This window comes from Styela clava, chromosome 1, assembly GCF_964204865.1.
Source record: "Styela clava chromosome 1, kaStyClav1.hap1.2, whole genome shotgun sequence".
Taxonomy (NCBI): domain Eukaryota; kingdom Metazoa; phylum Chordata; class Ascidiacea; order Stolidobranchia; family Styelidae; genus Styela; species Styela clava.
In genome coordinates, this window is record NC_135250.1 from 22,968,453 (window position 1) to 22,984,366 (window position 15,914).

At 34.9% G+C, this 15,914-nt stretch overlaps 2 protein-coding genes across 3 annotated transcripts; both read left to right on the plus strand.

Moving 5' to 3' along the window:
- Positions 1-550: 550 nt before the first annotated feature.
- On the plus strand, positions 551-3,659 carry LOC120342715 (formimidoyltransferase-cyclodeaminase-like). The gene is made up of 4 exons (XM_039411677.2): positions 551-1,754; positions 2,250-2,379; positions 2,641-2,830; positions 3,372-3,659. Exons 1-4 carry the CDS (start codon positions 632-634, stop codon positions 3,552-3,554), a joined length of 1,626 nt encoding a protein of 541 aa, XP_039267611.2. The 5' UTR covers positions 551-631; the 3' UTR covers positions 3,555-3,659.
- Positions 3,660-3,812: 153 nt separating this feature from the next.
- LOC120342761 (uncharacterized) lies at positions 3,813-13,961 on the plus strand. Of its 2 annotated transcripts, none has more exons than XM_039411729.2 (5): positions 3,813-5,570; positions 8,293-8,488; positions 11,019-11,120; positions 11,903-12,004; positions 13,018-13,961. In XM_039411729.2, the coding sequence occupies exons 1-5, from the start codon at positions 5,520-5,522 to the stop codon at positions 13,917-13,919; spliced, it is 1,353 nt and encodes a 450-aa protein (XP_039267663.2). In that variant the 5' UTR covers positions 3,813-5,519; the 3' UTR covers positions 13,920-13,961. The 2 variants fall into 2 exon arrangements, with proteins under 2 accessions (XP_039267663.2, XP_039267679.2); XM_039411745.2 differs by lacking the exon at positions 3,813-5,570 and adding an exon at positions 5,595-5,747.
- Positions 13,962-15,914: the final 1,953 nt, after the last annotated feature.

A 15,914-nucleotide genomic window follows, 5' to 3' on the forward strand; every position in this document is an offset into this window, starting at 1 on the left:
TGCCAGCTGGATCAAATCCAAAAATTATAACCGCCATTGATTGTTGCAGCCAAGTATGCAAATGCAGTTGAGGTGATTGATTGATCGGAAACTTTCGTTTCCTCGCAATGAATACTACGTATATTTCAAGGATGAGGATAACGGTTCATTGTCGTTTGACAATGAGTGAGAGTGGCTGTGTGTATATATAAAGCTTAGGAAAATATCGGCCTTACTATCAAACGCGTAGTAAAATTATTCTGAGTGGTATTTTGGGTACTCCCGTAGTGTGTGTACCAGGTTAGGGTTAGGCCAATATTTTATACCGATTTTTCTCATATTAGTTCTATTACGAGTTCGGGGACTGTCTGTGTTAGCCACGTGAATATACCCCCTGCCCATAGCTTTCAGTCCTTTTATACAACTTGATGTAAAGTAGGCGAACAAAATTAGTTACCTCCATATTGGTACATAAACCTCTGGAACGCCGTTTATTGGACTACAAATCCTTATAAATTCGGTGCGACGTTTTATATAACTTCCGATTCAAACTTCAACTTGTAGATGATGAATTTATAACTTTTTATTTTAAAATAAAATCTATACAGCAACAACATCTCACCTATTAGTTGATGTGTGTTGAATTGAAATAATGGCAAAACTTGTTGAATGCGTTCCAAATTTTTCGGAAGGACGTGATAGCACAATAATCCAAGCGATTGCTGATGCTATTAAAAAAACGCCTGGCTGTAGTGTGTTGGACGTTGACCCAGGAACATCAACAAATCGTACTGTGTACACCTTCGTTGGGTCACCCGACGATGTTGTCAATGGAGCGATAGCTGGCGCTAGAGCAGCGTATAAACTGATTGATATGACGAAGCATAAAGGCGAGCATCCACGAATGGGCGCACTGGATGTTTGTCCCTTCATCCCGGTTAAAAATGCCACTATAGACGACTGTACCACATGTGCGAATGAATTCGGAAAAAGGATTGCGGAAGAGTTGAATATTCCTATTTACTTGTATGGATTTTCAGCAAAAGAAGAGAAGCGTAAACTACTCCCATCTATACGTTCAGGGGAGTATGAAAATCTTCCCAATAAGTTATCAGATTCAGAATGGAAGCCGGATTATGGCCCCGCAACATTTATACCTAGCTGGGGAGCAACTGCAACTGGTGCAAGAAACTTCCTAATTGCGTATAACGTTAACTTGTTGAGCACAAAGGAACAAGCTCACCGGATCGCGCTGGATTTACGAGAAACTGGAAGAGGCAAAGGGACGCCGGGAAAGCTGAAAAACGTCCAAGGTATAGGCTGGTATTTGAAGGAGCAAAATTTAGCTCAGATATCAACAAATATCACCGATTACACAGTTACTCCCATACATATGGTGTACGAGGAGGCAAAAAAATGCGCCGAGGAATTGAAACTTCCGGTTACTGGGTCTGAAGTAGTAGGCCTAGTTCCACTTGATTCTATACTACAAGCGGCAGAGTTCTACATCGAGAAAGAGCATCTGTTCGTTTTGGAAGAGCGAGATAAAGTACGACTTGCTATCAACAGGCTTTCTTTGAATTCTCTCGGACAGTTTGATCCCGATAAGCGAATCATTGAATATTGCGTTAGGGACGACGCGAAAGACTTTCCTCTAGGATCGTTAACATTGAAGAATTTTATTTCTTCAGTTGGGGAAAGAACTCCGGCTCCTGGAGGTGGATCCGTGTCAGCGGCGGTTGCGGCAATGGGAGCAGCACTCGGGACCATGGCAGGTAAGAATGCATGTGCAGCCTGAGGTGACCGTACATTTAAACCCACTTACATTTGAACTATGTACATTTGAACCCATGTGTATATCCGCGGGTTCAATCTATGTGCGGGTGCTAAAACCCATTGGTTAGGGTATGGGTTCAAATATCCGTAGACCAAAAAAAATTTCCATAGGTGCAATTGTCGTGGGTTCAGATGTACGTGGTTCAAATGTACGTGGGTTCAAATGTACACGGGTTCAAATGTAATGGAACCGCAGCTTGATAATATATCGAACAGGGAGGTAGCTCCCTTACAATAGTGTATTCAACAGAGGAACATTGAGTTACTGTATAGAAAATCTACTTTTCACTATAGGCACTGTTAAAATCAAAAGCATACCACATATTATGGAGCCGTGGTTCCCAGCTGAAATTTTTCAACCGGTCCATCGCTTGGTTACCGAAAAGACGAATATGTAAATTTATTTTGATAAAAATTGTTTGCTGTTTCGACAGGGTTTATGACATATGGGAAACGTCAGTGGGAATCGCAGGATGATCTTATGAGAAAAAACATTCCGTCAATTTATAATATAATGAGTGAACTCATTCCGATGATCGATCAAGATGCAAAAGCATTCGATGGGTAAGTGGGGTGCAAGTTTCGAATAAATACAGACAATGAAACTGTCGGGAAATGATTTCTGCAGGGTGCTAGAATGTGTGCAAGTGAAAGTGTTCATTTTTACTTTGAATATTATGTAATGCAAGTCTGAATATATGGAACACTTCATATAACAGCATATAATCGTGCAGCGTGTGGTCTGCATGTATATGAAACGAATTTTCTTCACTTTCCAGTATTGTAGCTGTGCGGTATAGCACTAACTATTGCAATATGTTTCAGATACATGGCAGCAATGAAAATGCCACGAAAAACGGAAGAAGAAATAGCTAATAGAAACCAAGCCATGCAAGAAGGAATTGTCCAGGCCATTCGTGTTCCTCGAAAAGTAATTGATACAGTGAATCAATCCTGGGTATGGTTGACAGAAATTGCCCAGAACTGCAATATATCTTGCGCTTCTGATATACAGGTAGATAATAATGTTCTTGTATGCCATCATCATAGATTATTTATCTATAGCAATCTCACGTAACATGTAATTGTGTTCTATGTTTTTGAAAAACTTTGTTATGCGTCTGCTTCACAACTGTAAACTGTTACTGCAAGCAACATAATTGAGATCCAATATGAATTCTGATGACGGAGTTATAACTGTTTAGCATTACTGTTTCATAAAGTGTTATTTATTGAGTCGCATGCATATGTCGCGACCTAAAAATGTTGGCTTTCTGGCTCAGTAAGATAAAACTCTTCGATTCTATGGAAGAAAAGGAAATACAATTTTTAATCTGACTTCTCGTTTGAAATCTACGGAAACATGGATGATGTTGAGATTATTATCGATGTCGATAGTTGAGATATGATGGGTGTGTGATATGTTTCTTTAATGTTCCGCATTTTACCATTGTTTCGAATCCGTTAATGATAGTGCTTTGAGGAGCTGTAAACTTTTAATATATTTGAGACTTGAAATTATCAAGTTAGTTGTCATCAACTTTATTTCTTGGCAGGTTGGCGTCAAGTGCCTTGAGACTGGTGCGTGGGGAGCCTTTCAGAACGTACTCATCAATCTGAAGGACGTGAAAGATGAAACTATCCGTGATCGTTTACGAGACGAAGCAGAGAAATCCATTGTAGATGCACAAAATCAATCTAAAACTGTCTTAGAAATAATTCAAAATCGCTTGAATTAGTTACAGCAAGTGATAGCGTATGATATATAACTCTCGTCTTAGTTTTTTTTTGCTATGCTTTCCCTTTCTGGTGTTTAGATCCAAAGATAAGCGAAAAAGATTAAATCAGAGCGTAAGTAAGTAATCAAAAACCAGAAAAATTTATCATGGGATCAAATGCGCGCGCGTATATGAAATGAATATTGATTGTTGTTATTGTTAGATTGGTGAAATGCTTGTATTATCATACACGGAAATGATCCGTGCCTTCTGAGAGACGGAAAATGTGATTTGAATTAAACAGCCTAGCAATGCGTATTCATATCTAAGCAAAGTCTATTTTAAAGAATTTGAGGGGTTGCCCATGGTATTTCGCCTTGAGACGAGAGGCTTGATTACATTGTTGTGCCATTGTCCTATACACTCAGATTGTTGGAATGAATTTGATCTTACACATCTTGGACACAAAGTTTTTGGATCGTTCTTCCAAATATTTCATCTATGTTGTTGGTACAAAATTGCTTCGCGTTTTAACAACATAACATATCGTTTTCAACGTTTTGATGAATGGGGATGGGTTTCAGAAGGTAATAGACTAGTATAGTTTCTTATTTTCTTGTAGATTGATTACTAAAATCAGAAACAAGGTGGGTCCGATTGTTGATCCTTACGGAATACCAGAAAAGATATATATAATAAGTTTGGTCAAGTTTACGGCGGGTATTACTGGATTGTAACTTATAATTTAACATCATGCTCTGTTATCGTACGACCAACAGTCTATCACACAAAACTCTCTTTAGACCTTTCAAAATATGTTCAAAGCGATGAACTTAACTTTGACCGAGCAGCCTAGCATAGTCCTGTGAGAAACTTGTTAGCCAACGCCAAAAATAAAATCATTTTTCATTTTTGCGACCATGTTTGTTTTTAAAATCACTAACGTTTTTGTTGAAATTATTGTTCAAACTCAAATCATTTTATAGAAAAGAATAGATTTATTTTTCCAACTAAGAACTTGCTGCCAAAGTGAATGCCATCTTTTCATATCCCAAACGTCGCACTTTTCTCTCAATTTGTTTTGCTATCTTTCACGATAAAGAAATTCTAAAAATAAAATTAACCTTAAGATGTTCGTCGGACTTGCGAATATGACGTCAAAACTTGCAGAGCCAAATATAAACTAAGAACACTAAAATGAAATGCGCGAATTTGTATTAGTACCGTAAACGACTCGTTGAAATGCTCGATTTTAACTGTCATATTCCTCCAATCCTAACACACAATCACAGATCCTAACAAAGGAAGGAAGGAACTTGTAATAAAAGAATAAAAAATAGATTCTGAAACAACAGAACCAACCTTATATAGCAATTCAAAAATGCATCCATTACAAAACAAATTACAAGTGTATGTTTTAAGTATTGTCATTATCATGTCAATTCAAATAGTTTATCTCTACTGCGATCTACGTACTAATACCATCTTGTTTTGAGACAATTAGTTCCAAGAATATCGGGCAACATATGTGTTTCTAAGTAAATATAAATAATAAAAAGCAATTTTGTGGCAATGAATTCTGGAACGAAGCAAGGCTTAGGGAGAAAATCATGTGCACATAATAAACATTATCACCCATGCAACTTTGTGTTGTTTTTTTCTTCTAAAATTATACACATTGTATTGAAATGATCACCATTATGTAACGAAGCAAATACAATTAGCACAACGTGTAAATTCTTTCATATTTACACATTTCTTAACATCTATAGTTGCTATGCTTTAACTTTAACTAACAATGAACTTACGCCATAACATTGTAGCCTTAGGCACACACGTCAATTCCAGGAAAATTTCCGACGTTCTAGATGTCGAGCAAAAATATCGTCGTTTTATCATTTATTTCTAACGTTTTTGGTGTCTGTACCAAAAAATTGTTAAGTTAAATATTAGATTTTCTTTGTTCCAATTTTAAAAGTAACTTTTATGCAAATGAAAGCTATTGGCGGACAAATTATCATGCCAGAGGAACAAAAGGTGAGCGTTACTAATTTGTTATTCCTAGATGTTTTGTTTACTTATGACGTAATATCTGTTTAAAGTGTTCTGGCAAAAATACATTGAGGTCAGAAGAGCGAACAGAGTTTTTGATGAATGTGATATCGACTTCCTTGTTTACTTCCGTAACATTGGCTAATCGGCAATATTACAAAGGTGACATAAAAATTGAAATTTTAAAATTTGTTCAGATACATTCAGATTTTTAGGCTCGTTTTTAGGCGCGCTTCCGAAATTTGGGTATAAATCAATTTACTCGATGGTCATTGTGTCTATACAGTAGTTTTAGTTTCGTTGCAGTTATCATAAATTGATCCCGAAAATCTCCGGCGGGCGTCTAAAATCAGCTATCAGTACTTTTGAACGACATGTGGTTGAATAGTTAGAATCAAAAGTATGATTAACAACATGTAAACCAGTTTGTAAGCGGCGACTCGCGAAAACACTTACAAAATATAAAGGCTTGCACATGTTTTAATTCAATCTTGCGCCCAACTAGAATGGTGCACGTTGTACAAATATAGGCTAGTTAGACATAAGCTACATACATGATCAATACATGAGATTTCATGTTATCTTGAGTCCAATACTTTCATTGCTGATTTTTTTTGGGCTCATTATTCTGCATTCATTTCAGTTATTGATACCTAGTTACCAATGTGGGTTTGTCTTTTTTTTTTGAAATTCTTAAATTTGAATTTCGCTGCCTAGTATTGTACGATAACACTAACACGTGCCTGAGCTTGTTGTAGTGTACTTACATCTATTACTATCATTGTGTTTATCATGTATCCCGCTTCATATGCTCTCTATGATCATTTTAAATCAATCGTTCACAAAGAAATAAAGCCAGTTGTATCATATTTCAAAAATATGACGCACATCTTATAACGGCCAACTAACAACACAATTTGCAAATTTAAAACAGCAAGAAACGCATTATTTGTGCGAAATTCTGCATTTTTTATCTATGTTTTTCAGCGTCAGGATTAAAACGTATATATAGTGAATTTACATTTTGCAAATTATTTGAAAATGTAGATCATGCTATTATAAGAATTACCGCATGATTTTGTCTCAAAAGTATGCAATTTTGAGTGTAAAATGGAAAAATGTTCTATTTAGGAAGTGCAATTTTTTGAAAATTCCAGATACGGTTGCTACTGTTGCACTTTTATTCTATTTGTGCGTATCTTCTGGCCATTGGCTAGCGAGCTCAATAGTCGTAAAAGATTAAACATAATATAATTCCATTATCCGATTAAACGATCAGAATTCAATCTTTTACAAATACTTTATAATAATTGATTGGTTGTATGCAGTGTTCAGATGTTATTATGAATTTCAATTTTCTACTATCAAACAAAAATTTGAATCAAATTTTTTTAGCTTATCCATACATCATCATATTATTTTACATGTAAGAATTTAATAGGATAGGATGTAGCTATTTAGAATCATATCATATTTTACAATTTGAATGCCTGAATATGTTAGAACAATTTGGTAACTATTCATAGATCAAAAATAAAATCAATGACGTATATATACAATTTTTTTTTATAATATCCAACTGGCTGTTCAGTACAGGCCATCAGCAGCAGGGCAGTTGCGAGATTCACGCCGTACACCGTCATTTATCGCCCTGGGCCTGTAAATTTCTCGGAAAGCGATCGAATCAAGAAAATTATGGTTTCTTAACGTTTTTCCGAAAAAGTCGGCACCGAGAAACGTTTCACATCCGCCAAATTGTAAGAAAAACATATTTGCGATTTCTAGGAATTAAGAAGCAATAGGAATTATAGAAAAGTAAAAGAAATGAAAATTACTGAATAGCCTGGCATAAAATGGATTCCTGCCATCAAATAAATATCAGAATTTTAGGTTTAACGACCAAAAAAAATTTTCAACAAACAATTTTTATCTTTTTATGCCTTTTTGCTTTTTTGCAATTTCAAAGTTACTCAAATGTGATGATGGCTTTTGTTTAGTATTATAATTTTGATAGATGTTTCACCGACTCCATAAAAAGTCTTTGAAAAATTTACCATTGTAAAATTTTTGGTGATTATTTTGAGTGTTTTAGCGAGCTTGTAGACAAACGAGTATACATCTTAACAATTTAAATTTTGTTTTAAATTATTCAAGCAATTGCCCAAGCAAGTACTGACGGGTAATTTTAGCCTAGTTTTCTAGATTATTGGTTATTGCGAATACACTGGAACTTTCCGAAGATAAAATGACCCATGAGTTATACATAATTAAAAATGGCAAACAGAAGTCGAAACAAAAAAAACGAATCATAGTTTACAATCGTGAAGAAAAAACTGTCCGAGTGAAAAAATGTCAAAGCGACGGCTAAAATTTTAATTATTGCGTCAATGTTGGTTGGCCATTGTTACTAGGTTGCTTGAGGAAACACCCATTATAAACACAGTTTTGTTGAAAATAATTTGTTCCCGTTTTGTACTGATATTTCATGTAGTCTTTTCATCATTTATATATAGATATTAGTAAATGTCAACGAATGACTGAAAGTCCTTTTGTCATGCGTTAATATCAAATAGCAAATTAACAAATCGCACATAGAGACTAACATTTTTGCAATAAACTTTTTTTAACTGCATGAAACTTGAATAAATTATTATTTGGCGTTTATTCTATATTCAATTGAGTTTTAAATTGATATTTTTGTTTTCAGAACAATGAATATTGGATGAAACGAAGGAAGAATAACGAAGCGGCTCGAAGATCCAGAGAAAAACGTAAAATGAATGATGTTTTATTAGAAAGACGAGTGATGATTTTAACTGAAGAAAACAAACAACTACGAGCACAATTACTTGCGATTAAAATGAAATACGGAGAATTAAACGACCTATGCGTTCCGTTATCAAGTAAGTAATGCTTTGTCGCCTTGTTAATGAAGACAATATAACAGTGGTTCCTATCCTTTTAAATTTTAGAATATGCATTTGTTCGGATACCAAACCGCTTGCAATACGGTTGAACATTTGACCAAGCCATAAAGTATGACGGTATAGTGCAGACACGGGCAAAGTACGGCCCGCGGGCCAAATCCACCCGTTGGGTAATTCAATCTGGCCCGCTCGATGCTGCCACAACTAAACTGAAACCAAATTTTGATGTTTTAGCTAAAAATAGCGCAAGAAATTTGTTGAGATTGCGGTTAAATTTAGTTTTCGCACGAGGCATATTGTTTTCCACCTTTGCTTTGTTACACCGTATATATTGTTCTTAAAATATAACTTTTTACGTCACATTTACATGGCAATTTGAGCATTTTGATGAGATTTTGGAAAATTAAAAATAGGTCCTAATAAATAAAAGATAATAACATAAAAATATATTGAATTGGTAAAATATTTTGTTAGTTTATGGAATGACTCCTTTCTATTCACAAATGGCATATATATCGAACCAACAATGTTTTGCTCAGCTTAGATGGATATATTTCTACATAGCTATAGCTGAAGTCTAGCCGGAACATTATTTCATCCTTTTTTTTCATTTTTCGTTCCTACTTTTGTGATTCAGTTAATAATTTATTTGACTTGGGCGTGGCTAAAAAATCAATGTTCATAAATAAGTAGGGTATAACGTACTTTCATATATATACCGAAAAAACCTTTTATGTGCTAAAATTATCAGTGACTCAAAGTTGTTTTTAAAAGTATATGCATTAAATAATTGTTTAGCCTAATCAATTTGACATTAATCACATATTTGTCCTAACTCAAGTAAACAATTCTTGTACAATTAGGAACTGGCGGCATTTTAGAAGAAAATGGCGTCAAATTCTCTACCGTGTTGCTTGTCACGTTTATTTCTGTTTGGGATTTGTTTAAGGTTAAAATACATTTTTTGTATCACCACAAATCACGCGACGGGCGATAATGGAAATTATACACTACGTTATTACCTTTTCCTAGAAAGCTTTAGATTTCTTCCTGGAAAAACAGCCCTCTTGTATACACGAATGTATACGTTTACGACTAGAAATAAACGTTGAAATTACATAGGATTTTCAATATAATCTGCGTAATTACAGTTTTAATCAACTTTCGACAATAAGAGATAGCGAAGCATGTACTTTTTTATTCAGCGCATATCCTTCTTTTGAATGAGCACCCACCCATTCACACAATAAATCATGCATGCCTTTTTTCATGGTAAAATCTTCAAAGCATACTATGTTCAACAAACACATATTGGTTGCGACAATTTAATAATTTAATCAAATAAACTTTAATAATATGAGCTCACAATTTAAGCATGTTAGAGGTAATATTTATAGAAGTGATTGAGTGAATGTTATACTTGTAAGACCTTACAGAAACCTAAAACTTTTGAATGCTAATATACCGGTTTTAAAACCAACTCGACCCGCTTCACGCTTGTCAAATAGAAAACCAATAGCAATCTTAAAAAAATTACCTAAGTAATATTTCATATCTAGAAACTGTTTTCATGTTATTAAATCAATGAGCAACAAACAATGGAAATTGAGCGATTGATAATGAATTCTTTCTATATTTAATAAATTATGTTTTAACCACTGAAAAATGCTTAGGTTCCAAAAGTCATGCAATACTTTATTTATATAATCCTCAGTTTCGATCAATGGTTTCGCGGCTTTGATTAAGCTATGGTTTCGAAGTTTCGCATTATTGGAAAAGATCATTATCGGTGTTTCGATTAATTAAACTGAAACATCGCCAGAGCAGAATATTCATTCAAAAAAAAAGTGTTTTGTTAAATATACCAATTAACGATTTGCATTACCTAAACTCGCCGAGTAAGTAAAAAACAGTTCGGTGTGTCATTCTCCTACCTGTACTGTATTTAACCTTACGTAGTTATTTTCATTAAGTCTTAGATTTATTTTGGAACGTTCAGCTGATGACATAACACACCAGCCGTATACGATGATCGGGATTACCTGTATTTGTTCAATATCGCGTTCATAAATAATCACAAAAATATGAAACTTGGAAAATATTTTGAAATACATCTGTAGTATGGAATAGAATATATTTTAATAAAGATAATTCAGGTATCTTGCATACTCTCATATTTACTACGTGAGTTCTTATATCTCGTTTTAAAATCTCAACTTTTATTATTCTTGGTTTTACTAAATCAGAGTATATAAACAGATTACTTCACTCGATAATATCACGTTTTTTTAATTACATGACTATGATGTTTATATTGCGATTATTCGCGACGTCTTCGCGATAAAACAGTTGCTTTTTGAATTAAATTTGTTTTGGTGGGAATTGACACGTAGGTATATCAACATGGAAAGAGTGACATTTTCTTGTTTTGATACTTTAAATCGATAAGGATTCCGTTCAATTTGAGGTTTGAATTTAATAATCTAATATTTTTATTTTATTTCAGGTTCCGTTGCACTGACAAACGATTTCTATGACAATGTTAAATACGATGTCGATTCATCAGAAAATTCAATAGATATGCAATCTTTGATGTCACAAACAAAAGGTTTGTAAACAAACAATAAAACTACGCGAGAACATGATTGCCCTTTGGGTTTGAATGACAGGACAGCATTGTCGTCAGTTTAAGCGTCGTCATATACGACGTCAAATTTTTTTGTGCCAGGGGCGTGTCTAGAGGGGGCCATAGGGGCAGCCCGTTACAGCAATGAGTTTGTTGCTGAGTTTGATGATCTAAATAATATTAATACAAATATTTTACTTTTACTTGACCTTTAATTTATTTATTCTCATGTATAATATCATCTATAATTTGTTTATCCCCCAAATTATTCCTAAAGTTGGGTTTTAGGGGCACCATCGTCAGAAACTTGCCCCGGGCAGCAGAAAATTTTGACACGCCCTGCTTGTACCTCAGCTTTCTTGTCATTAAGATACATTTTTCAGACATGCGTCTACAGTAATGCGATACTTCTTAAAGTGGTACTTTAGCATTCTATTTTAATAAATTATATAACAGATTTGTAATCTAAACATGCTGTCAAAATATTGAAGTTGAAGAATATATTGAAAGACAAAATCAAGAAACTTTTCATATTTTATTACAAAATTAGAAAGATCTAGTTTGCCTGGAGCAAAATATGAAATTTGAAGTATTTATTTAATATGGTAGATATTATATTGATAGAAATGATTACATTATGTAATAAACCCAAAGAGATGTGATCGACGTGTAGATTATAGGAACCTCTTCAGCGATTTTTTCTGTACAGAGCATAAAAATATGAATTTCAATGTTTGTATTCAAATTTTGTTACGGTTATTTAGATTTATCTGAATCAAGATCGGGACCTCGACTGTTTACTTCAAAAGTTTTCACGAACGCATCTGGAGATACGAGCGCGACTGTTCACGTTAATAAACTGTCAGGTGAGTTTATTCAAAAATGATACCATCTAAAATTCGCGGTGTGGCGGGCGCATCGTGAAAAGCGTTATAGGAATACGCTCGCCATCTCAACCCTGATTACCCTGTGTAGGTTCTAATCCCATGAAGGGGTGGTTATGAGCGAGAGGATTGCTGAACTCTTCGCTGCCGCTGAGTGGCTCACGTAACCGCTGGTTGGTTACGCCTCCCACCCTCTATCAAGTCCATGCATCTAAAAACAAATATTAAGTGGCCAATTAAATCATACCGTACATGGACTGGTATCCGGACGAGAGGCTGTGGTTCGCCATATGACTAAGCCGTCCCATGGTCTTTTCCCTTCCCCGGGATAAATGTAAATCCCAAATTCCATCCTATTCGAATCGTAAGCGCGAGTGCATGTATCCAATGCTCGTGAATGAGAGGTTTAATAATTTGCAATTTGTCAAAAACGACACGGTTTTAAAAAAATGGAATTTTGGGAATAAAGGATTTTGAAAATCTTATTAACATCAAAGTGCTTTTTGATGCTGTCATCAAACCGAGAATGGAATTGACTAGGTTTAGGCAATGACCAGTTTACCACACACGAAAATGTGTAGAATTCCTCTTTATTTTTGTTGAAAAAAAAATATATACATGGCTTTGTTTAAGTCATTGAAGGTAATCGGGGAATCAGCTTACTGCTCAATACAAAAACTACACAATTTGAGTTTTTTTTAAATTGAGATTTTTTTAAAAGAGTGTGTGTTGACTATAAAGTAGAACACATAAGCCTGACATTGGTAATGGAACATTGATTTAGTAACTAACTATGGAACTAAAGTTTTAATTTCGAAAGCTATAAAATTTATGAACTATTTGTTGAAGCTTAAATTTATCATTGCAAAATAAAACTTTTAATACTACAGCAATTTGTGGAAAACCTCTTACCGCATTACAATCACGTCGAACTGTGTTGAACTTGTCCCAATTCGTAAATTAACAATGTCTTTACACTACAATTTACGTTTCAGGTAATCCAAAAATTCACGGCAACAAATTTGTTTTCGCTGATTTTTCGACAATTTCGGAGAATTCGCAATCAGAGGATCGTGCTAACCTCGGGCTAGACATCGACAAGTGTGGGCGAGCAACCATTTCAAATTTCTCAGAAAGAGCTTTGAGAGAGTCCGCAATTAGTAAACAGGCAATATCGATGCCATCATCAAAGCTGAATGGCGACGAAAGAATTCAGCAAGCTACAGACTACATTATCCCAAACTCGTTTAAAAAATCTGAAAGATTATCGTCAATTCTGCACGGAGAAGCTGATAAAAGAGAAGAGGAAGCGGCTTTGCTGCTGGCAGGCAAATTCAACTACGACATATTGAAAACTGTTAATATTGATCATCAAGTTCCTTTAGCAGATCTTTCTCTCCTGACGAAGGAAGCGATGGGAAAAATTGAATATTCGTACCACCAAGCCCGAAATGAAAAATTTGGTACAACAAACATAAACTCATCCCCAGTGCTATCAGCTGAAATCTTCCTAAAAAACCTTCGATTAAACAAGTCAGATTCGCCGATCAATAACCACGATATCACAAATAAAACGAATTCCACCCAGCAACATGAAGCGCCTTCTATCACAGTAAACAATGTATTGCATATTAGTGACAAAGTTCCATCGCCAATCAACAATGAAACACCGGAGACAATAACCCCGTCATCTGCGCCTTTTACTGTTAAAAGGCATCTTTTAAATGAAGTCATGGCAACCAACGAAGAACCTGACACAAAGAAGCATGTGTGTGATGCCATCCCTGATGACACCCACAAAAAATCGTCAGTTCAACTTCCGCACAAACTTCGTCTTAAAAAATCTACTAACTTTGATACATCGCAATTATGTTCCGTTTCTGCAGCATATTCTTGAATCAAATATATTATTACCTAATAAATTCAAAATGCAAAGAAAGGCAAATAGTTGTTATATTTCAAGGAGATATCGTAATTTTAGCCAAGGAAAGTTTACATTTATTTCCACACCTGTACGAATTGCCTCATAATGGCTCATTTAAAAAGTTGAAGCTACGCAGATACTCCCAAATATTTGACTTAACATACAGTTGAAACAGTTAACAACAGCTTGAAAGCGATCCTGTGATCGCTTCGATAATGATTCATAAGTTCATTTCGTCTTGAATATCAAGTGTAACATACAAAGTCTAGAAGCATTAAAGACAACTTTGTCATGAGTGCATTATGCATAAACATCGTTTCCAGATTCAGTTTGTTTGCTATTACCAGAACTCGACACACGCGCATACTCTAATAAGAAAAAAACGAGAATATCGGTCAGAGACCGAAGACTTATCGATCGAAAGTTAGGGGATCCCAAAACAGCGCTCTTACTCCATAGTGACACCTTGTGTCCCATCACTAATTAATTAATAACTCGCTAATTATACGACATAATTCATCCAAAATCAATAGACTCCTGGTCCGACATATGATGAATGCACATGCAAAATATGGAGCAGATTCAATTTCGTTTTCGTGAGATATTGCGTGCATCTAACAGACAGACATACAGACAAATACTCATCTTAAGATCGATAAGTAATCATTTACAAATTGAAGCGAGAGAGGGAATCAGTGACCATGTTTTTAGACTCGCACAGATATTACAAATATTATTTTAAAGATGTCAAAAAATGAGGATCTATGCTCCAGCTTTGAGAAATATTGACATTGAAAAATACGATCCAAGCCATTAGAATCAGTTTATTACGAGGTGTTTTAAATGTTCGTAAACGATTGTAGAGTCATCAATAGACACAACTGAAATTAGACCCAACATGACCTAACCAACTTCTTAGACCTTACGTGAAGATGTGCACTTTTACCTAAGCAACAACGAACTAAAATATTTTACAAAACTGTACTAATTTCTGTGATGAAACGTTTGTACCAAGGCCGGTGGGTTAATTCAAGGAGGTAGGTGGTAAGATAGGTGCAGTTACTGGAACGTTTCGACGTTAAGCAACCTCTATACTTTGTGATTTAAGATCTATACCCGAGGACACCTTCTATTTAGATCAGTGTTTCCCTTCTAGGGGTCAATGAAACAGACAAGGAGCACGGAAATTTTTTTTGGGAATATCTGATATTGTTCTGTACTCATCAAAAGTTTAAAATAATGACAATTCATGACTCATGACCAATCAATAAAAACAATGCTTGATCCATTCAATAAAAAAGTTATCCCTGCTGTACAGGCAGGACCGGATCATGACAATCAGAGGCCCTAGGCACTCAAGAATTGGTACTCCCGTAGTATGTGAATAAAGATGGCGGGCGCCGGAACGTATTATGTGTACCAGGTTAAGGTTAGGCCATAATTTCATGTAGAAATACTACGGGAGTCACTTGGCTAGTCCCCAAACTCGTAATAGAACTAAAATAGGGAAAATTGAAATTAAATTATAGCTTAATCCTAACCTGGTACACATACTATGTTCCGGTGTCCGCCATCTTGTTTCATATGCTACGGGAGCGCCCAAGTATTTGGTGCCCTATATATAAAATATAATAATAAGAATGTAACTAGTGTTCCGTGTTATCTGAAATTGAATGTAAGTTTCAGTATTCATTACTGATTGAAGGTCAAATTATGATTATTTTCACATTTTTTAAAATAGTTCTCGTCACTATAAACATTTAGGATGATACTTGAGAATGAAAAACAAGCACAATTTTTTTTCATTTTTTATTTTTATGTATTATAAGCACTTCGAAATGAATGCATTTCGTGCAGAACAAGTATTATTCACACTTTACATAAATAAGAGTTATTACATTTATCATCTAATCAACAACACAAAATTTCAAAAAATTATGCACCGCATGGGGGGTCCTTGTGTACAGT